The sequence below is a fragment of the Schistocerca cancellata genome, chromosome 1 (genome assembly GCF_023864275.1).
Source record: "Schistocerca cancellata isolate TAMUIC-IGC-003103 chromosome 1, iqSchCanc2.1, whole genome shotgun sequence".
NCBI classification, from domain to species: Eukaryota; Metazoa; Arthropoda; class Insecta; order Orthoptera; family Acrididae; genus Schistocerca; species Schistocerca cancellata.
Genome location: NC_064626.1, coordinates 479725279 through 479748927, shown reverse-complemented (window position 1 = coordinate 479748927; position 23649 = coordinate 479725279). Strand labels below are relative to the sequence as shown.

At 44.9% G+C, this 23649-nt stretch overlaps 1 protein-coding gene across 1 annotated transcript in view; it reads right to left on the bottom strand.

Moving 5' to 3' along the window:
- Positions 1-23649, bottom strand: part of LOC126184654 (calphotin-like) — a 137231-nt gene that overhangs the window by 109151 nt on the left and 4431 nt on the right. Inside the window, exon 2 of the mRNA XM_049927175.1 lies at positions 19463-19739. Coding sequence (XP_049783132.1) covers positions 19463-19739 — 277 coding nt within the window. The remainder of the gene's footprint in view (positions 1-19462; positions 19740-23649) is intronic.

Sequence of the window (23649 nt, the reverse complement as noted above, 5' to 3'; positions counted from 1 at the left end):
AATCGTGCCGCTATCGATTTCCCACACGTGTTGGTAGACGTTTCTAGTTTTTACTTTAAGCTTAACATGAGCTTTCCAGAAACAACCACATTCAACCGCAAAAAAACATTCAAACGCGATTTCTGATGCGATATTCACTACGTAACCTTTACTTATATGCGGAATATACGTTACTCCCACCTACTTGAAACACTATTTACATATCCAAAAGCACACTTTTTGCAAATCTGACCTTTGTTGCCGGCCACATTATTGGCGCTGTGATTTAAATGGCCAGAAGTGAGTGTATAATTTTCTTGGGGTAGATTGAACTTGGGTTCAGAAGCCTCTTGAGGTAAAATAGAAAGCTGTCTAAATGCAGTTAATTGATACTTGTTTTACTTTAACACTGATTTTGGAAAAATTTAGAATTTTGTGGTAAGGTCTTATGGGACCAAACTGCTGAGGACATCGATCCCTAAGCTTACACACTGATTTTAATGCACTTTCTTTTTAACGTTATATGTCTATTGCAAGGCTGCCTCTCAATCTTCTTATTCAGGTTATTTACAATTTCACGCGCCATTTACCTCTTCCGCGTAAGCCCCTAGCTCCTGTTTACTTGTTATTCCAAGTACACGCATCAGCCCATGACGGTTCTACGACACGTAACGTATCACATCCGTTCCGGTGAGACTTTAAAATAACGAGTCTTATTTTGCAACGTTTTACTGTTGCTTTGGGAATGATGGTACGCCCGTCTAATGCGATATCAACTTTTGCCTGTAAATCATCTGCAAATAGGTAATTCGATTAGGCTATCTAAAATTAATTCTGTCAGTTACATCCATTGTATATAATGTTATATTCTTTTTCCTGGATTCTTGCTATTATATGTGTTGTATGACTTTATATATGGCTTGAGCACCACCTTACAAGTTCACGTGGAGACGAAAGACAAACAAATAAATGCCGTTAACCTCCAAACCTTTCGAATAGTGTCAGCTTATCGCCTTGCGTGCCAGTTTCGTTGTTTATTTATTTATAATATGGGCATCCGCAGGGAAGGTACGCATTCTTAAAACATAAACATAAACCGCAAACACCTTTTGTATGATTCTATATAATGTGCATACCTTCACTGCGGATGCTCATATTATAAAGTTTGCTGCTAAATAAATAAGCAACAAAAGTGACACGCAAGGCGATAAACTGACGACAAATCGAAACTCTTGAAGGTTAACGGCATTTATTTGTTTATCTTTCGTGTCTACGTGAACTTGCAGAGTTGCAAGCCGTGAGAATACTATGATACAGTGCCCAAATCATGACGGATATTCAGTCACGTATCATCATTAGCAATAACTGGTTAAGGTCATTCATCCGGACACTGCACCTGTTGTTCGGTATTAGCGTTAGTTATTATTCATCGAACATTCATTGCAAAGCTGTCGGCAATTTGTGGGTGTTAAACCACTGTTCCGTTTTTGACATTCAAAGTTTGGATGTCATCTGAGTTTGCAGCGCGATGGTGAAGCCGCCCTAACAGGACGATATATAAGCCAAAGTCATGACTAATGTTCCACTATGAGTCATCATTAGCCATAGCTTGCGAAGAGCGTTCACCTATACGCTGCACATGTTTGATATCAGCTTATGCAATGACTTATCGACTCACCTCCGTACGTCTCGAATGCCAGCTGCGTCTCGCTAATCATGCACTTTGCGTCATGCATGTACCCTTAATAAACTCTGCCGCAGACGTAAATCTCTATGCGAATTGCTGAGTGCATACATTGGCGCCTAACCTCATAAGCGCGATAGCTACTCGTTGTCAGCGCTATAAAATGATAAATGAGACATTCAGGAACAGAAACCAAAGAGCGTACTTGTGCAGTACATTACTGAGCTGACTACCAGCTGAACTTAGTGTATGCAGCCGGCCGCTGTGGCCGAGCGGTTCTAGGCGCTTCAGTCCGGAGCCGCGCTGTTGCTGAGGTCGCAGGTTCGAGTCCTGCCTCGGGCATGGATGTGTGTGATGTCCTTAGGTTTAACTAGTTCTGAGTCTAGAGGACTGATGATCTCAGATGTTAAGTCCCATAGTGCTCGCAGCCATTTTACAGTATGCAGACAGGAACAAAGGCAGCCGAACCCACGTTACATGTGCTTACCCGCGCATATGCACCGGCATGTATGAATCAGAGTTGTAGAGAGCAAGCTGAACCTCTTAGTGATGTAACTGGAAGTTTTTATTTATTCCTCATTATTTGAACAATGCCCCGTTTGAATATCACGCTTTTTTGTCTAATTATACATACCCAGAAGCGGGTTGTTATTTGTTTACTTTTGAACAGAGGGGAACAATTCACTGAAGCAAAGATTTTTTTTTTTAAGTAGGCAAAGTCCATAACGCTCGCTCTTGGCGAGCCGCTCAGTCCTGCAGTAGGTGGTTCGAAACCTCGCGGAGTGAGAAACTTTTTTCGACAGTACTTGGCAGTCAAGGGGAGCAAGAATGGTATCATCCTTTTCCTAAGCAGCAGGCTTCGTGCTGGATTAAATTATAAAACTATTCGCAGTGGCTCATGGAGTCAGGACATGTGATATGTTGGTGATGCGTCCTCGGGATGAGGGCATCAAGCGCAACCGACCCTTTGGTGTTGATGTGGGCAATGTTCCGGCAGCTTTTGAACACAACACTACACCGTACAGTCACTTATCACAGTCGATCACACTACATTTACACACACGCACACACACACACACACACACACACACGCACACACGCACACACGCACACGCACACACGCACACACGCACACACGCACACGCACACACAAACCTGACACTTCTTGACCGTTCTGAAGAAGACAACGGAAAATAACCTAAACTGGGTGGCAATTTTTCAGGGTTTAATCAATGTTCCTCCTTTTGCTATTTAACTGACTCACCACTAGTTCCTTTACAGGAATTTCCGAATTCATATTTTTCTTGCTTTTATCAACACTAGCTATGAAACTATTATTGTTAAACAGGCATCTGTCTTTCTTATCAGTGATATTGCAGCTCCTTTCTGTCATTCAGTCATAGACTACTGGTTTGCTCGTTCTTATGTGGCAAGGTAGATCTGCATGGCATGGTCAGTAGCAGTTTGAAAGCTTGTAAGTGTGTTGTAGGGTAGGCTGTGCAGAGAAATAATTCTTTTCCCAGTTGATTAGAACTAAATTTAGTCAAGTAGGCAGTTGCACTCACACCAGAGACGGTATCGCCAAAACTGTTCGTCATATTTCCTAAAACTGAACAAGGGAGCAGCCGGCCGCTGTGGCTGAGCGGTTCTAGGCGCTTCAGACCAGAACCGCGCTGCTGCTACTGTCGCAGGTTCGAGTCCTGCCTCGGGCATGGATGTGTGTGATGTCCTTAGGTTAGTTAGGTTTAAGTAGTTCTAAGTTCTAAGGAACTGATGACCTCAGATGTTAAGTCCCATAGTGCTTGGAGCCATTTGAATCAGTTTTTTGAACAAGGGAGCGATATAAAAATTGGACATGAGACAGTTGTAAGGACCGAACCTGGATCAAAGGTTTATCAGACTCGTGTTGTATCATTTAATCATCTACGGTTTGAGAACTATTGACACTAATTGTATCTGGTGGGCCGTTTGAATTTGCGCGCAACGGTGTGATTCGCTAACTTCAGTGCTAATTAACTCGGGGACGGGGCAATGTATCGAATTCTTTTCTTAATGATTACTTCTCAGTACAATCTACCCCGCTGCCCCATTAGAATCTTTTCGGACTGTTTCTGACCACCCTGTATAACATTGTAATAGATACAGTTTTCTAAAATCACAGAAAAAATTGCAAAACAGCAAAATCTCGGTAAAAAATAATGCAACTAACAAGAAAATAAATTTTTTGCTACCACGCTCGTTACACGATACTTTTGTTCTCGTGGCACAGCAATCCGTTTGAAATATTTGTACATAGTTGGTAATTGTTTGTTGTATGTTGGTCATTTCAGAGTGAAAGAAGACATCACTGAATGACCTAAGAAAGGGAAAGTGAGGAAAGTTGGAGTTTCACGAACCGTCAACGATTAGATCACTAGGGAAAAACACAGATTCGCGTTGCATAGCAAAAGGAGGGAAGGCAGTGCCCCATGCCCTACTCAAGGGAACTATCAACGCATTTGTCGTAATCGATTTAGAGAAATTTCGGAAACCACGAATCTGGTTGTCTGGGCGGGGATTTCAACCTAACTCGTCCAAACTGCGAATTCAGTTCTAAGCCAGTGTCCCTCTTTGCTTGGTTTTGCCGCCGAACTGTGACCAAAGGACACTGGCAGACTAATAAAGGTAGACCACACATCGACAGGTGGTTAAGTGTTCATCCTTCAGTTGTGCATCGACTACAGAAGCAGGCGCTGAATGGGGGTTTAGCACCCAAAAGCATCACGCAAGATCCACCAAAGGGTATTATGAATACAGATTACCGACATGCATTTGCAATTAAAGTTACAACATTTTGACAACACTTCATTTCGGCTCTCCGGTGCGTAGAAGTTGCATCACTCGCTACTGGTTATCTGACAGTGATAACAGAAACAAAAAAGTTGCCTAAATTTAGTTCATGACCATGGCTAATAACCAAGGACGATTTCTTGAATAAGATGATGATACAGTGTTATTCCAGGTCGGCTAATAAGCATTGTGGTTTGAGTGTTCCATTGTACTCAGAATCACACAAAAACATAAAAGTGAGGCAGTTCCCTTAGTTTCAACAGTTAAACTCTATGCATGCTAAAATGAAATATTAATAGTCTCATGACACTCAGATGACACACATAACCAACACTGTAATCTAAAATACGAGGGTAAGTCATTTATTATCCGCAATTTAGTTATATTTTTGTCTGTTTTGGTAGTACTGTCGTTTTACGTTGATGACGTAAGCTCTGTTTATTTGTTGTTATATGTTTGCTATTTTCAAGCTGCTAGGTTAGTTTCGTTATCGCTGCCGTGCTGTGAATTATGGCAGTTCCGCTGTCTATTTGCACCAAAGAAGAGAAATGTTCAGTGATCCGTTTTCTGTGGTCGGAAGGCGTATCAGAGGCCGAAATTCATCGAAGACGTTCGGTACAGTACGGGAATAGTGGTTTGACACAAAGGAGTGTCTACGAATGGATTAAAAAATTCCGAAATGGTTGCACAAGTGTTACACACGGTGAAGGAGCCGGACGACCGATTACCGCCACAAATGAAGAAACCATTTAGCGTTTACGTAAAATGATTCTGTTAGACAGACGATTAACTATTGACGAAGTGGCACATCGTCAGCAAATTAGTCACGGTTCTGCCTACGAAATCATCAACAAGAGATTTGGGTTTCATAAAGTTTATGCAAGATGGGTCCCAAAATAACTCTCGCAGTTGCATAAACAAACGCGCTTGGACACCTGCAAAAACATTTGGATCGCCATGGTAACGAAGGGGACAACTTCTTAGACAGGATCATTACTGGTGACGAAACATGGATCCATCATTACGAGCCGAAGAGTAAACGGCAGAGTATGGAATGGAATCATCCAAATTTGCCGAGCAAGAAAAAATTCAAGATCCAACCGTCCGCAGGGAAACTGATGCTTACGGTTCTTTTGGGACGCACAAGATCCAGTACTGGAAAATTATGGGGAAAGGGGCACAACAATAGACAGTGTACGTTACAGTGAGATGCTTATTGCCAGGCTACAGCCTGCAGTTCGAGGTTAACGCCGAGGATTGCTGTCAAAAGGTGTGTTGTTACACGGCAATGCCCGTCCGCATACTGCTGCCCACACTGCTGAAACGCTCCAGAAACAGTACTGGATCATCCTCCATATAGTTCCGATCTCGTCCCTTCTGACTATCACTTGTTTGGTCCACTCAAACAGGCATTAAGGGGCCGTCGATTTGCCTCGGACGAAGGAGTGAAAGAAGCGGTGCATTCCTGGCTCGCAGCTCCACCGAGAACCTTCTTTTATGGGGGCATCAGGAAGTTTGTACAACGATGGACAAAATGCGTTGAAACGCAAGGAGACTAAGTCGAAAAATAATGTTCCTTTAAGTTTCCTATTTGATTACAATAAAATTTTATAACTACTTTACGGATGATAATTGACTTAACCTCATACATGGTGATTGTAACTGAACTTTCGCTACTTGAGTGGGTTCCCATGACTAGTGAGTGATCATAGGATGATGAAACCTATGACGGAGAAACCATTGTAATTTCCACATAAGAAGGTTGGCCGAGCGGTTCTAGGCGCTCAGTCCGGAACCGCGCGACTGCTACGGTCGCAGGTTCGAATCCTGCCTCGGGCATGGATGTGTGTGATGTCCTTAGGTTAGTTAGGTTTAAGTAGTTCTAAGTTCTAGGGGACTGATGACCACAGATGTTAAGTCCCATAGTGCTCAGAGCCATTTGAACCATTTTTGAACTTAACCTCGTTCATGGTGATTGTAACTGAACTTTCGCAACTTGAGAGGGCTCCCATGACAAGCGAGTGATCACAGGACGATGACACCTATGACGGAGAAACAATTGAAAGGAACACATTGTAATTTCCACATAAGAAGGTTGGCCGAGCGGTTCTAGGCGCTCAGTCCGGAACCGCGCGACTGCTACGGTCGCAGGTTCGAATCCTGCCTCGGGCATGGATATGTGTGATGTCCTTAGGTTAGTTAGGTTTAAGTAGTTCTAAGTTCTAGGGGACTGATGACCTCAGAAGTTAAGTCCCATAGTGCTCAGAGCCATTTGAACCATTTGAACATAAGAAGGTAAAATTTGTTAACTGCGTACTATGTTTACGTTCGAGATTACGAAGGTTGCTCAGTGAGACGACTCTCTGCATTCACGGTAGCAGGACTAGAGATTCCATTTCACATTTATTCGCAGTATTTTTTGGACGGTGGTCCAGGGAATGTTCAACTGTCGTGACGCAGTTCGTGCATTGCTTGAAGATCTCACACTGCGTCCAGCATTCTCAGCCATGGCAACAGTCCCTTCTGCAACAGTCTGTGGTGCAATGAATGGGGCTTCGACTTCTCCCAAGAGTAGTCCCCAAATCGCCAGACATTTCGAACTTCCGGATGAAGTTCTTCAGCCCTGGTGCGGAAAGAGAACCTCTTCGTATTCCTTTAATGCATCGATACTTGCGAAATACAGCAGCATTATTGGTGCTGTTTTGTTACAACAGCTTTACAAGTAAAGCTCTGCTCACCTAGTCCAGATCCGTGCTGAGTGTCTGCAGCTACGAGGGCTGTTCGGAAAGTAAGGTCCGATCTGTCGCGAAATGGAAACCACAGCGCAAATAAAAAAAAATTATTCGCAACAGTTAGCCACACCTTCCAGCTACCTTTCTAAATAGTCGCTGCTCCGACTTAGATATTTGTCGTGGCGTTGTACAAACATTGCAGTACACTCGTTACACAAAGCAGCCGCCTGTGCTTTCAGCCAATTCTCTATGCTGGTCTGCCTTTCGTGGCTTGTGCCAAAATGTTGTCTTCGTAGCCAGTGGTTCGTGTGAGCAGAGATGAACATCGGAGGGAGGCAATTAAGGACTGTGTTGTAAGTGATAAAACATTTCCCATCGAAATCGCTGCAGAAGCGTCTTCATTGCCCCTGCAGAATGCGGCTGAGAATTGTCTTGAAGAAAGAAACGCATGACATTTATGTTATGTGGGCTGCATAGCTTCAGGCAAAATCTTTCACCAGATCCACATGCTTGGTGGGAGACAAGCATTTCCACGTGATGACCTTAAGCTGTGGCCTGAAAAGAGCGACGTGAAGCGATCGACAGACACACTAAAGACACTGCCCAACACATCTGTGCAAAGTTCCATTGAATTTGCACTGTGGTTTGAATTTCCCGTCAAATCGGACCTTACTTTCCGAACAGCCCTCGTGTAATTCAGTGATGCCTGAGTTTCACTTCTACGACGCTGTACCAGTACAAGCGCCTAAACGGCAAGGCATGATACTAGCAATACCAACAACGGAAATCCTGCAGCGCACAGTCTGAACATCCCATGCGGTAGTTTTCCGTCAACACTGGCGCGAGTAGTAAAAGTTCAATTATGACCACCCTGTATACTGCAACCAGAATGACCGACGCGATAGACAAGAACACAGTCGTAATATTCACTCATATCATATCCACACAACTCTCTTTTTATAGCCACTGTAACAGCCCAGTCACATTCGTTCCTTTATTCCCCATTAAAATATTAATATCAAATGAAGAAACTAAAATAACAATCTGGAACTGTTGCTGAGTGATGGGAGAAGGGCAGCAACTGGAAAAAAATACTCTTATTAATAAGTTTAAAGAAAGAATTGTTACTTGACGATGCGAAAGACGTCCTAGGCGCTACCCAACTTCGCGTTCTGGAGAATGCAATATTCGAGAAACTGACGGAGATGCAATGGAGTAGTGGAACGGTGGCCTAAGAGGAACAGTATCTACAACTGGTGGCTGTTTGCTAACAAAAAATAGTTCAAATGGCTCTGAGCACTATTGGACTTAGAATTTAGAACTACTTAAACCTAACTAACCTAAGGACAACACACACATCCATGCCCGAGGCAGGATTCGAACCTGCGACCGTAGCAGTCGCGCGGTTCCAGACTGAAGCGCCTAGAACCGCTCGGCCACCGCGACCGGCGTTTGCTAACAAAGCAAGACAAATGTGACTTTGGAATAGTCAGTCCTTGTATTATATTTTTTCAGCACTGACCGAGCTATAACTGCGCAGCGGCTTTTGAAGTTACTGCTAATATTTTTTTAAAGATTGTTATGTAGTTATTACTACGAGGCAGAATGCCTGTAATTTATTGAGAGAATATATTACGTTTTTAATTCAGTGACCAGCTGTTTAATTTGCAGAGTGTGTTTATACGAGAACGTAGTTACTTATTTTCAGCAGCTTTGCACAGTGCGCAGTTTTTAAATCGCTGCGTGAGGCTAAAATAAACATTTATTCTTTGTTTTAACATTTGTGTTCAATTGTTTTGTTAGCGGCGAGTGGAGCGGCGGAACATTTTTTAATGGCGTTAGACGTTAAATCTCGGACCTCAGTTATGATTTTTGCGCTCGTCACTGAAATTTTCGAAGAGATTTTTATTTTATGCCACCGGTGGTTATTCCGTGAAAAATTATAAAACGAATCTACCTTTAGCCCGCGCAATACCGCAAGACATTGGAGGCAATCCACTTCCAAATAAATTAAAGCCGCTACACCACTTAACAATGAAAATATACTTTTTTCGCTACTCACTGCAATTACGGCTATTGTTGAGTGTTTGCCCGCGACGAGGGCAACACGTGCAACCACTACCTTACGACAACCACCCTGGAATCCAAGACTGACATTGCGTACTCGGACCTTCGGACTCGACACTCGGTAAAGTTTCAGGTAGGCAGTGTACGACGTGTCCAGAGTCACAGAAGACAGCGTTTCTGGTGGACACACCAACATACGAGGTGCATTCAAGTTCTAAGGCCTCCGATTTTTTTCTCCGGACTGGAAAGAGATAGAAACATGCGCATTGTTTTAAAATGAGGCTGCGTTCATTGTCAATACGTCCCAGAGATGGCAGCACCGTACGGCAGATGGAATTTTACCGCCAGCGGCGAGATTGAGAACTGTTTTAAATACTTAAAATGACGACCTTTTCCTTACTTGAACAGCGTGCAATCATTCGTTTTCTGAATTTGCGTTGTGTGAAAACAATTGAAATTAGATTTGTTGAAGGAGACATGTGGTGATGGAGTTATGGATGTGTCGAAAGTGCGTTCGTGGGTGCGACAGTTTAATGAAGGCAGAACATCATGTGACAACAAACTGAAACAACCTCAGGCTCGCACAAGCCGGTCCGACGACATGATCGAGAAAGTGGAGAGAATTGTTTCGGGGGTTCGCCCAATTACTGTTGAACAGATCGCCTCCAGAGTTGGCATTTCTGTGGGTTCTGTGCACACAATCCTGCATGACGACCTGAAAATGCGAAAAGTGTCATCCAGGTGGGTGCCACGAATGCTGACGGACGACCACATGGCTGCCCGTGTGGCATGTTGCCGAGCAATGTTGACGCGCAACGACAGCATGAATGGGACTTTCTTTTCGTCGGTTGTGACAATGGATGAGACGTGGATGCCATTTTTCAATCCAGAAACAAAGCACCAGTCAGCTCAATGGAAGCACACAGATTCACCGCCACCAAAAAATTTCGGGCAACCGCCAGTGCTGAAAAAATGATGGTGTCCATGTTCTGGGACAGCGAGGGCGTAATCCTTACCCATTGCGTTCCAAAGGGCACTACAGTAACAGGTGCATCCTACGAAAATGTTTTGAAGAACAAATTCCTTCCTGCACTGCAACAAAAACGTCCGGGAAAGGCTGCGCGTGTGCTGTTTCACCAAGACAATGCACCCGCACATCGAGCTAACGTTACGCAACAGTTTCTTCGTGATAACAACTTTGAAGTGATTCCTCATGCTCCCTACTCACCTGACCTGGCTCCTAGTGACTTTTGGCTTTTTCCAGCAATGAAAGAGACTCTGCGTGGCCGCACATTCACCAGCCGTGCTGCTATTGCCTCAGCGATTTTCCAGTGGTCAAAACAGACTCCTAAAGAAGCCTTCGCCGCTGCCATGGAATCATGGCGTCATCGTTGTGAAAAATGTGTACGTCTGCAGTGCGATTAGGTCCAGAAGTAACGCCAGTTTCATCGATTTCGGGTGAGTAGTTAATTAGAAAAAAAAAAAAAAAAAAAAAACGGAGGCCTTAGAACTTGAATGCACCTCGTATATTAACTGCATATAAACGGAACATCGTCTTTCCCAGATAACTGCCTCGATTTAGCTGGCACGTGACAGCAAAGATGTTTCGGTTTCGTGAAACTGAGGAACACATTACCAGTCGTAAACTGTTTGCGTTGGCGTACGCATATCGCATGCTGGCCATATGCTGACGTATGGAATGTTTGGCTACAAGCTGATGTAACATGTGTCGATTTCATTATAGAAGTATACAACGCTCGAACACCCAGAATCGTCTCGTAGACGACTGTGCCCAAACGATACAGCGTAGATATTGACTGACAGATTTTCCTACAATTAATACGATTGGCACGAGTTGGAATGCACACAGAATAACGTGGCCTGTAGATGCGCAATTGGCAAGGTGTACGGTGGGGAGAGCCCTAGCGGTGGGAATTTGGGAATTATGGGTAGGCCCCGTAGGGGAAATGCCTTTCGCTGGAAGAGAAGTAAAGTTCTGAACTGAAGCCTACATTCACATTTTTTGTAAATATAAGCGAAGACCTTACACGTCCACTCTTGGATGGTAAACATTCAAAAAGATCTGACACCTCTGGTTTGGTTATTATCTCAAAAAAAATTTTCAAGGAAGCGTCATTAGTAGTGAATTTTGAGTAAAACCTACATTTCTCTTGTTGCCATGTTAAAATTTGCTTCTTTTGCGAAAATACAGCATAGTTTACATAGTGTTACCTCACTAACATGTTGTGCAGAGGCAATTACGAGAGAATTCTGAAACATTGGCTTATGAAGGAACTTAGGACAAGTAAGATCAACAGCTTGTGTGTGTGTGTGTGTGTGTGTGTGTGTGTGTGTGTGTGTGTGTGTGTATGTGGGTGTGTGTAGTGAGTGTGTGTGTGTAGTGAGTGAAATGTTATGAAACAATTTGTGTATAGTGTGTGCAGTGATTGATAGTGAGATATGAGTGACCAATGTGGTATTACATTATTTAATAAGTTATTTGTAAAAACAAAATATTTTATACCAGGAGTAAATCTGATGATTGTCTCTAACTAGAAGTCTGTAAATATATGTGTATACAAATTAGCTTATTTTAAATTGATCTAAATTTGTAAATACTTTGACATGCACTATATCCTTGTAAAAAGAGATCTACGGATGAATAAAGCTACTACTACTACTACTACTACTACTACTGCTGCTGCTGCTGATGCTGCTGCTACTACTACTACTTCTCATGAAGAAACACATCCTCGGCACAAAAATTAACGTGTAATGTCTTCACTTATGTTGCTCGGAAACCCATGGCCTTTCTCGTTTTACCAGCTGTCGGTAGCCCCTAAAAACTACATTCTTTCGTCTAAAAAGTCTGTAGTTAGTGTAATAAGAAGGCAGATATGAAGATTAGCATAATAAACACATGAAAATTCCTTCTCTCTTTCCGTGCTATCATTTGCCAAAATCTCATTTAAATATTTGAAACTGTTTATGAAATATAAGGAATGTTGTGTATATTTCACTCTTCGTTTATCACTGGTGATCACTGTCGCAAATGAGCCTGCTAAGTCAGATCAATTTTCTCGAGATTGGTGGCAGCTAGACCTCAATGCAAGTCTAAAGGAAAATTTTTTAGGTAAATTTCATAAGCAGCAACGTATTGTATAACATGCACCAAACCCAAAATCATAGCGACCCCTATTTTTTATTACAAATCTTTTTAGCGCAGTATCTCACTTACCTGGAGATATCACAATAACTATGACCGTTAACGAAATGACCGACGCATCATCGTGAAGCTGAAATATGAAGCTACACGTAAGGCAAAAATGACATTTTTTACCAGATAGTTTCTGTAAAATTACTTGAGAAATATCGCAGTGTGTGTGCCTCCAGTCTCTCATCGGCGGCCGGCCAAAGGGGGGCGATCTCTGTCGGCCACAACTTCCGAATGACTGAATGAACTCGCCCAGCGCCTCGGATGAAAACTGGTCACTGCACATCGGCAACCAAAACCTGCGCAGACTCTACACTGGTTGCAACTTTGCAGTTTTTCTGACATTGTAGGAGTGGCCACATAACGGTCTGGATGATGATGTTCTGGATGTATTCTGCTTTTTACAGTCTTCTAGAGCAAACTGAGGTGTACAGTCCTTGTAGGATATGACAGTCCACACCATTCCACGTCGTGCTGCTCCAATAAGCAGCTGATTAATAACACCTGCATCTCTGGTTTCAAATCCCACCCCTAGTACTAGTTTTCATTTGTCGCTTATGTCTGCATATATACACCATAGATGTTTGAAACTTGTAATGGTCTCTGGAACCATATAGCTTCATTTGAGCATAAAATCTTTCCATCGGTACAAAACTTTACCTCCAAGGAACTATGCTAGAAACATCTACACTGTTTATTGTAAACGGTAGCTTAAAAGTAGTCAGTTTTAATGGTTACGCTTCTACATGTGTTCTGACAGTATCTGAGTTCTTTTCTTTCGCTCTAGTTGTAAGAAACGTAATTTAGAAGTGCTGCCCTCACGACGTCATCTATGCAGGAGAAAGCAGTGTGTTTTGTGGTTTCATGAAACACGGTCGCATATTACAGTTCAACGGCAGTTCCAAAGTGCCTACAGGGAAGATCTGCCAGATGTGTAGAACATCAAAGGACAGTATGAAAAGTTTAAAAAGACTGGCAGTATTGGTGACAAGGTAAGAAGCAGGAGACCTGGTGCAAGGCTAAACGAGGTATATGGCCCTGTGTTGTACGTCACGTGACACTGCAGGTCTTAGGAATAGCGGCGACTGTTTACATTGGGCAGTGAGTTACTATTTAAGACCACTTTAAAGCTTTGTAGCTGTGCATTTAGATAGACCATGCTCTCGGTAACATATGACAAAGGTAAGTGCTTTATCAGGTAACTTTTTGCTGAAATACTAGTTTCTTGCCTGGCCCCAGACGTAGCCGAACGTTCGCGATGTATGTCGGGCAAGGCAACTAGCGCGACGTCACAACTTGGTTGTGAGGCCCATATTTCCAGTCATCAACAGCCCAATGTCGGTTTTGACGGGCCCATGCGAGGCATAATGCATTGTGTCGTGCAGTCATCAAGGATACATGAGTGGGGCTTTAGCTCCGAAAGCCCATATCGATGACGTTTCGTTGAAGGGTTCGCACATTGACACTTGTTGATGGCCCAGGATTGAAATCTGCAGCAGTTTGCGGAAGGATTGCACTTCTGTCACGGTGAATGACTCTCTTTAGTTGTCGTTGGTCCCATTCTTGCACGATATTCTTCCCGCCACAGCGATGTCGGAGATCTGATGCTTTACAGGGTTCCTGATATTTACGGCAGACTCGTGAAGTGGTCGTACGGGTAAATCCCCACTTCATTGTTACCTCAGAGATTCTGTGTCCCGTCGCTCGTGAGCCGACTACAACACCACGTTCAAACTCACTTATATCTTGATAACCTGCCATCATAGCGGTAGTAACCGATCTAACAACTGCGCCAGACACTTGTTGTCTTATAAAGGTGCTGCCGACTGCAGCGCCGCATTCTGCCTGTTTACATATCTCTTTATTTCAAATGGTTCAAATGGCTCTGAGCACTATGGGACTCAACTGCTGAGGTCATTAGTCCACTAGAACTTAGAACTAGTTAAACCTAACTAACCTAAGGACATCACACACATCCATGCCCGAGGCCGGATTCGAACCTGCGACCGCAGCGGTCTCGCGGTTCCAGACTGCAGCGCCAGAACCGCGCGGCCACTTCGGCCGGCTCTCTTTATTTGAAAACGCATGCCTATATCAGTTTCTTTGGCGCTTCAGTGTAGTTACAGAGCCACGCGGTTTCTTGCAAACGGTAGGTTAACTTTTATCGATACTTTTCACACGTGCACCGTCTGTTGCTCGCAGAACATCTATGCGAGACTTAGTTTCTCTCCATGACTATACCAACACATCTTTCATCACCGCCCGTACAGAATCTCATATTCCTGTCGTAAGAGTCTGCGCATCAGGAGCTGGTGGATTGAACACGTTATCCCTCAAAAATGTCAAGGAGAGTTATTTCTAGTAACACGCTGACCACGATCTTACATCGTCTCTGCCACTCCGTCTGTCCAAAAAGGTTTACTCAAAGAGCTAGTAAAAACAGTCTGGAGACTGGGGATTACTATTGAAACACCACCCATGGTTGCAATTCCCGTAACTGAGATGCTGCGAAAGTTGCATAATTTCTAGGTAAACTGCTGCCATAATGGCAAGCTGTGTGAGAAAGAGCTGTGTTGTGCTGCATTAAACCAGAACATAAATTCACTCTCGGGCTGTCCTTTACAAGTTGTACCACGACATGTGGGTTCTTCGGCCCCCAGATGCGAACATTATGCTTATTTATTTTGCTGGAGATACGTGAAAAGTCGTTTGATCCAACAAACCAACTTTGTTAAGGTAGTCATTGTCTACATCGATTAGTTCTAGTATGTTCCGAGAATACTCAGCACGTCCTCGCGTATCATCTGACTCCAAAGCTTGGTGGATCTGCACTTTGTATGCATGGGAGTTGTGTGAAATCTTCACCACAGTTCTTTGAGGTATAATTGAATTCTGACAATAGTATGCGCACAGTTTCAAAAATGTCTTCATTCACTCCACTCGGGGACTGGGTGTTGTGTTGTCCATATCATCATCATTTCATCGCCATCGACACGCAAGTCGCCGAAGTAGCGTCAACTCGAAAGACTTGCACCAGGCGAACGGTCTACCCGACGGGAGACCCTAGTCACACGGCATTTCCATTATTGATTTTTTTTTCATGTTCTCACAGTATCATTGAGCTTTGATGGTCTCCCCTTGAGCTAGAAAATCGACCAAAATGATGCTTTTTCGCTCCCAAAACACTAAGGGTATGATTTGTTTGCCTGAAATTGTGGTTTTGAATATTTTGGCAGATGTAGAATTGGTGTGATGCCACTGTGACGACTGTCGTTTTGTCTCCGGCGTGTAATGAGCCACCCACGTTTCATCTCCCATCACAATAGAGCTCAGCAAATTCTCACCTTCCGATTCAAGTCGCTCAAAAAACAAAAACAAAAAAAAAAAGAAAAGAAAAGCAAGGGCGCTACTGACGCCATTTTTCTTTTCCTGCTCTGTCGGCGGTTTTGGGATGCATCTTGCGTAGAATTCTCGGTATTTCAGCGTTTCTGTGAGTGTATCGTATAAGAGAGTTCTGGATAGTTGTGGAAACATTGCGGAATTTTCATCAACTGTCAATCGGCCATCTTCACGAACAGTTTCCTCAATTTTTTGCACCAGTTCATTTAACTGGAAAGTCTTCCACTCCTCCTTTCGTCACGAACGTTTTTCCGTTCATGATACCTTTGCCGTAAACTGTTTTGATCTATGAAAAATTTTCGGTTTACGCCTTCCGCGAATAGGAAGCGGATCACACAGTACGTGACTCGCACTTCGTGGGATTTGTTACCATCTTTCACGCAACTGGGCACTACAACGTGAGTTTACGTATTACGGTGTTCCTGCGAAGCCCCTATAGAACAGCGGTACGTCGATTACATTTTACGCCCCGTTTTGTTGCCCATCATCGCCAGCCGTCCTGGGCTTACATTTCGCGCACGGCGAGAGTGTCTACTGCTTGTCAAACCATACCTTTGCCAGCGAGGTCGCCGGACGTATCCGCACTTGTAACGTGGGAGTACTGAGGACAGGCCCATCCAACTGTCCCGGAATTTTGACGGCCTAACACGACAATTGGACAGAATTTTACAATATTCCTCAGGAGGATATTCAGCTACTCTGTCATTAAATATCAAGCCCAGTAACTGCTTGCGTAAGGGCCAGTAGTGGACTAACCCGACATCGACTTGCTCAGTTTGTGAAGCTCTTTCAGTTGAATGAGCCATCCACTTTGTCTGAAAATGTAACCATTAGTTTGTCGCGCTCGCGGTTCTCTCTCTCTCTCTCTCTCTCTCTCTCTCTCTCTAGAGTACATTTCGTGGGAAAAACCGTCATGGGTTACGAGACTTGGTGTTATCAGATGTACCACAACTCATGCTCATAAATTAAGGATAATGCTGATACATGGTGAAACAACGCTCTGGTGGGTGGTTTGTGGGTTTAAATCACCTCGGGGTATGACCATGCGGTGCATTTGACCTGCGATCATCGTACGGTGGCGCTGGCAGCAGTCCACACACGCAGAGGTGTGTTGGTGCATGTCAGAGTACGATGCAGCGAGTAAGTGTGCAGACGTTTTCAGACGTGTTAACGGTGACTGTGTGTTGAAAATGGCTAAAAGAACACATATTGATGACGTTCTGAGGAGTAGAATACTAGGGCGACTGGAGGCTGGTCAAACACAGCAGGTTGTAGCACGGGCCCTCCGTGTTCCACAAAGTGTGATCTCAAGATTATGGCAACAATTGCAGCAGACAGGAAACGTGCCCAGGCGATACAGTACGGGACGTCCACAGTGAACAACACCACAAGAAGACCGATATCTCACCATCAGTGCCCGCAGACGGCCACGGAGTACTGCAGGTAGCCTTGCTCGGGACTTTTCCGCAGCCAATGGAACAGCTGTCTCCAGACACACAGTCTACGGACGACTGAACAAACATGGTTTATTCGCCCGGAGACGTGGAAGGTGCATTCCACTGACCCCTCGTCACCGGAGAGCCCGTAAAGCCTGGTGTCAAGAACACAGTACATGGTCATTCGAACAGTGGTCCTAGGTTATGTTCACGGACGAGTCTGAACTGTGATTCTCGCCGGATTTTCATCTGGCGTGAACCAGGAACCAGATACCAAACCCTTAATGTCCTTGAAAGGGACCTGTATGGAGGTCGTGGTTTGATGGTGTGGGGTGGTATTATGATTGGTGCATGTACACACCTGCATGTCTTTGACAGAGGAACTGTAACAGGTCAGGTGTATCGGGACGGCATTTTACACCAGTATGTCCGCCGTTCAGGGGTGCAGTGGGTCCCACCTTCCTGCTAATGGATTATAACACACGGCCCCACCGAGTTACCATTGTGGGGGAATACCTTAAAAGAGAAGATATCAGGCGAATGGAGTGGTCTGTCTGTTCTTCAGACCTCAACCCCATCGAGCAAGCCTGGGATGCTCACGTTCGACGTATCGCTGCACGTCTTCACACCCCTAGGACACTTCAGGAGCTCTGACAGGCACTGGTGCAAGAAAGGGAGGCTATACCCCAGTAGCTGCTCGACCACCTGATCCAAGGTATGCAAACCCGTTGTGCGGCCCGTGTACGTGTGCATGTTGATCATATCCCATACTGATGTCGGGGTACATGCGCAGGAAACAGTGGCGTTTTGTAGCACATGTGTTTCGGGACGGTTTTCCCAACTTGTCACCAATACCGTGGACTTACAGACCTGTGTCGTGTGTGTTGCCTATGTGCCTATGCTATTAGTGCCAGTTTGCTGTAGTGCCACGTTGTGTGGCACCACATTCTGCAATTATCCTTAATTTATGAGCATGAGTACATATGAAATATCTGCGGTTTGATGACATAAGAGCGATTCAGGCCAAGTGACGTGCAAGTTGGACAACGTCCCAAAGAAGGACCTTCCGACAGTTTCACACGGTTGCAACAAAAAATGGTTCAAATGGGTCTGAACACTATGGGACTTAACTTCTGAGGTCATCAGTCCCCTAGAACTTAGAACTACTTAAACCTAAATAACCTAAGGACATGAAACACGCCCATGCCCGAGGCAGGATTCGAACTTGCGACCGTAGCGGTCGCGCGGTTCCAGACCGTAGCGCCTAGAACCGCTCGGCCACTTCGGCCGGCTCACACGGTTGCATCAACGTCCTTTGCGTTGTACTCAACTGGGGGAGACTGTAGACCACCTAAAGCATTAAAACCACCATGTTAACTTGCCTCTATTCTTTAAAAACTTTTCCTACTGACGGGATCATTCTTCTCAAATTCAGTCCTTGAGCGCCGACACGTTTTCGCAGTAACACGGTCAGCTATAAGAAAAGTGACAATTTTAGATTTTTGCCCCCTCTTGTGAATATTTCTGCGGGTGCCAATGGTATGAAAATAATTCTTCTGCTTATTTACTAAGATGGTATCTGTTCTTTCGGACATGTCCGAAAGAACAGATACCATCGGTAACCAAGCACCTCGTTAGAATGAAATTACAATGAAATGAACACATTTAGCTGCTTACAGGCGTTGACATACGTCAACGGGGACAGATGAAAATGTGTGCCCCGACCGGGAGTCGAACCCGATATCTCCTGTTTACATGGCAGACACTCTATCCATCTGAGCCACCGAGGACATAGAGGATAGCGCGACTGCAGGGATTTATCTCTGGCACGCCTCCTGCGAAACCCACATTCTCAACGTATTGTTCGGCACTACATTCGTAGTGCCCCCGCCCATTATACTCATTAATCGTGGCGCGTTGCCGATTACCGTAAGAGTTCGGGCACTGTTAGTGCATTCGCACAGAAGAAGAAGATGGTCAAGTGGCCGGTGAGCCTCATATTTACTAATATGGTATCTGTGCGAAAGAACAGATACCATCGGTGATCAAGCACCTCGTTAGAATGAAATTAGGTAAGTACACTTCCGTATAGCTGTATTTGCCGGTGTCGCGCGGTTTTTACGAGTCCGACGGGTGAGCGGCTGCCGCATTGCGCCAGCGCCTTCAGCCTCGCCGGGAGCTCTCCGACAGCCGTGAGGCGTGCAGCCGGGCGCGCCGCCCTGTCCGAGGCACGCGAGGCCCGCGGCTGCGCCTCCGGCTCTGCCGGCGCCGCCGCCCTCCTAATTCCATATTCTGTCAGCGGGCAAACCGTGAGGAGCGCTGAAAAGGGCCGCGCCGCGCAAAGGGCGCCGCGCTCATACCTGTCCTCCCCTACCCGCCCTCCAAAGGGATTACGCCGTCTGAATATAAAAGTCACGCGGCTCTCACCCCGAGCTTAAAAGTGCGCTCCTTCGCGACAGCCTCTGGGCTGTCACTGAGATCTTTTTTTAATTTATGCCATTTCGTACTTCGCTAACACACCTTCAGCCACAGCTGTACTGTGCAAGCCTGCATCCAAGGTGGGGCCCCGTGCTCGCCGAAAACACCTCCTTGGACAGCTTCCTGCAATGCTACGAGTAGACAGCCTCGAACAAGCTTTTCAGGAAATTTCGGCAGAATGCTCTTGTGGCATCTTGCACTCTTACAAGCATAATATTTTAGCATTTCTCCACGGCAGTGCCAAAAAACAATCAGTATCACAGTGTCCAAAGAAATTTAGGTTCAAAAAATGCTTCAAATGGTTCTGAGCACTATGGGACTTAACTCCTGAGGTCATCAGTCCCCTAGAACTTAGAACTACTTAAACCCACCTAACCTAAGGACAAAACACACATCCATGCCCGAGACAGGATTCGAACCTGCGACCGTAGCGGTCGTGCGGCTCCAGACTGTAGCGCCTAGAACCGCTCGGCCACTCCGGCCGGCAGAAATTTAGGTCTTCTTCGTCATTTAACCACATGGAAGTACATTGAAGACCCAAAGAAACTGGTACACCTGCCTAATATCGTGTAGGGCCCCCGCAAGCACGCGGAAGTGCCGTAACACGCCGTGGCATGGACTCGACTAATGTCTGAAGTAGTGCTGAAGGGAATTGACACCATGAACCCTGCAGGGCTGTCCATAAGTCCGTAAGAGTACGAGGGGGTGGAGATCTCTTCTGAACGGAACGTCGCAAGGCAACCCAGATATGCTCAATAATGTTCATGTCTGGAGACTTGAGTGGCCAGCGCAAGTGTTTAAACTCATAAAAGTGTTCAGGGAGCCACTCTGTAGCAATTCTGGACGTGTGGGGTGTCGCTTTGTCCTTCTGAAATTGCCCAAGTCCGTCGGGATGCACAATGGGGCCGGCCATTGTGGCCGAGCGGTTCTAGGCGCTACAGTCTGGAACCGCACGACCGCTACGGTCGCAGGTTTGAATCCTGCCTCGGGCATGGATGTGTGTGATGTCCTTAGATTAGTTAGGTTTAAGTAGTTCTGAGTTCTAGGGGACTAATGACCTCAGATGTTAAGTCCCATAGTGCTCAGAGCCATTTTTGCACAATGGCATGAATGGATGCAGGTTCAAAAATGGCTCTGAGTACTATGGGACTTCACATCTAGCCGGCCGGTGTGGCCGAGCGGTTCTAGGCGCTTCAGTCCGGAACCGCGCGACCGCTACGGATGCAGGTTCGAATCCTGCCTCGGGCATGGATGTGTGTGATGTCCTTAGGTTAGTTAGGTTTAAGTAGTTCTGAGTTCTAGGGGACTGATGACCTCAAATGTTAAGTTTCATAGCGCTCAGAGCCATTTTGAAATCCGCTCGGCCACTTCGGCCGGCAACACCAACAAGTGTTACGTACACAGCGTGAAGTTTTTGGCCGGCAATGGCTGCAGGTGATCAGGCATGATGCTTACGTACGTGTCACCTGTCAGAGTCGCATGTAGACGTATCAGGGGTCCCATACAGCTCCAACTGCACACGCTCCACACCATTACAGAGCCTCCACCAGCCTGAACAGTCTAGTGTTGACATGTTGGGTCCATGGATTCATGAGGTTGTCTCCATACCCGTACACGGCTATCCGCTCGATACAATTTGAAACGAGACTCGCCCGACCAGGCAACATGTTTCCACTCATCAACAGTCCATTGTCGGTGTTGATTGGCCCAGGCGAGACGCAAAGCTTTGTGTCGTGCAGCCATCAAGGGTACCCTAGTGGGCCTTCCACTCCGAAAGCCCATATCGATGATGGTTCGTTGAATGGTTCGCTCCTGACACTTGTTGATGTCCCAGCAGTATAATTTGCATCAATTTGCTGAAGGGTTGCACTTGTGTACGTTGAACGACTGACTATTTTTAATCGTCGTGGGTCCCTTTCTTGCAGGATCTTTCTCCGGCCGCAGCGATGTCTGAGATTACTTAAATCTTGATAACCTGCCACTGTAGCAGCAGTAATCAATCTAACAACTGCTCCAGACACTTGTTGTCTTATATAGGCGTTGCAGACGGCAGCGCCATATTCTGTCTGTTTTCATGTCTCTGTATTTGAATACGCGACGCCGTGTTCTTCCATCAACTGAGCTTGTATTACTGCTGCATTCATTCCCTTTAAATGTCGAAAATGAAATACAGCGTGATACTCCTCTTTCTCACTTTTTTTTATTTTGGCTCCTCTAGTGGCTTGTTACGGTCTTGGAACGCGGAGATTTCAGTGTATAAGAGGGCGACAGCCATGCATCTACAAACAAACAAAAAATAAATAATTTCGTGATTTAAATTTTTCGACGTGATAGTTAAAACCTTACGACCACTTCTTGTAGTTTAATGGATGCATGAGCTGATTGAGAAATCGCATTTCTGTGTCGGTGGTAGCCAGTAAGTTCGTCATGGCGACACACAGTAATCAGTATAAAATGTGTGCGAGCGACAAACAGTAAACAAAGATAACACCAGTTTTGTTTTTACTTCTGTTAGAGCCCTCCACTCACTGCCGCTAATATTAACGATATTGTTCTCTCAGTACCCGCTTCTTTTGGTGTAGCTTTGCTTTTACTGTACCTTACAGTTTACTATTAAACTTTCTATCTTTATTTGTCCTTTACACCGTTACATACAAATTCGATTATCTTCTTGTTGGCTTTAATGTTGAGTTCACATAGCAACGACTTGATTGACTTTTCTTGCGGAATTTTATTCTTGATAACAAATGCTAAAAAAATTGTTCCTCGACTCATTATTTTTTTTGCACAGAAAAAAATATATGGTTCGTGTCTCCCTGAGTATTATCATGACAATTACAGGCAGGTGTTTGGTTTGGATGCACTCAGCATAAATGCTATGGAAATTGCGCTCGATTGAAACTTATTCTACTTAATGTGGATGTTGCTTGTCGGTGCATTACAAGCAGGCGCTAATAATGCGCTTACACCAGAATATTTATATTATTTTGGGAAAACCTCTCTGGATTATGACTCTTTGACAGTTAAAGCACGTTTTCTGACTTTGCATTAAACATATTCCTCGTGGAACGGGAAGTATTTTACGACTACAGTACAAGGTTTCAGTGCATGTTGCCTTTACCTGCCCTTGCGCGTTGCTGAATTACGGGAAAGGGAATCAATATCCCGATACATCGACTGGTCGCACAGCTCCGGCCACTAACGCATACGTCAGATTTATTGGAGGCCGGGAGCGAGCGATAATCTGGCTGAGTTATAAGCCCGGCCGCTCTTTAACACGCCACCCTTGGGGGCTGCATTTTATCGCCGGTTTAATTCAAGCCTCTTTCCTAAATATCCCGCGGCTGAGCGGCACAGATTCACCAGTCGGTTACGTCGCATTGTGTTTTGTACATTTTTCCGAAAGAAAATTTTCAGCACACTAGACACGTACAACACGACTTTTCAGATTAGTTCCGCAACGTAACATTCTTATGTGGATGGTGAGGAGACAGTATTGACGACTGCTCATAAGGATGTTTATTTTCAATGATCTTATGAAATTTTTGTTCATAGTTTCTTGATCGTTTTCCCTGCTGTTCGTGATTTCCCTATTACATCTACATCTACATCATAATCCGCAAGCCACCTAATGGTGTGTGGCGGATGGTATCTTCGGTACCACTATCCGATCCATCCAACCCTGTTCCACTCGCGAATAGTGCGTGGGAAGAATGATTGTCGGTAAGCGTCTGTATAGGCTCTAATTTCTCGAATTTTCTCCTCTCGGTCAATACGCGAGATGTTTTTGGGGGGAAGCAATATGTTGTCTGACTCCTCCTCAAAAGGGCT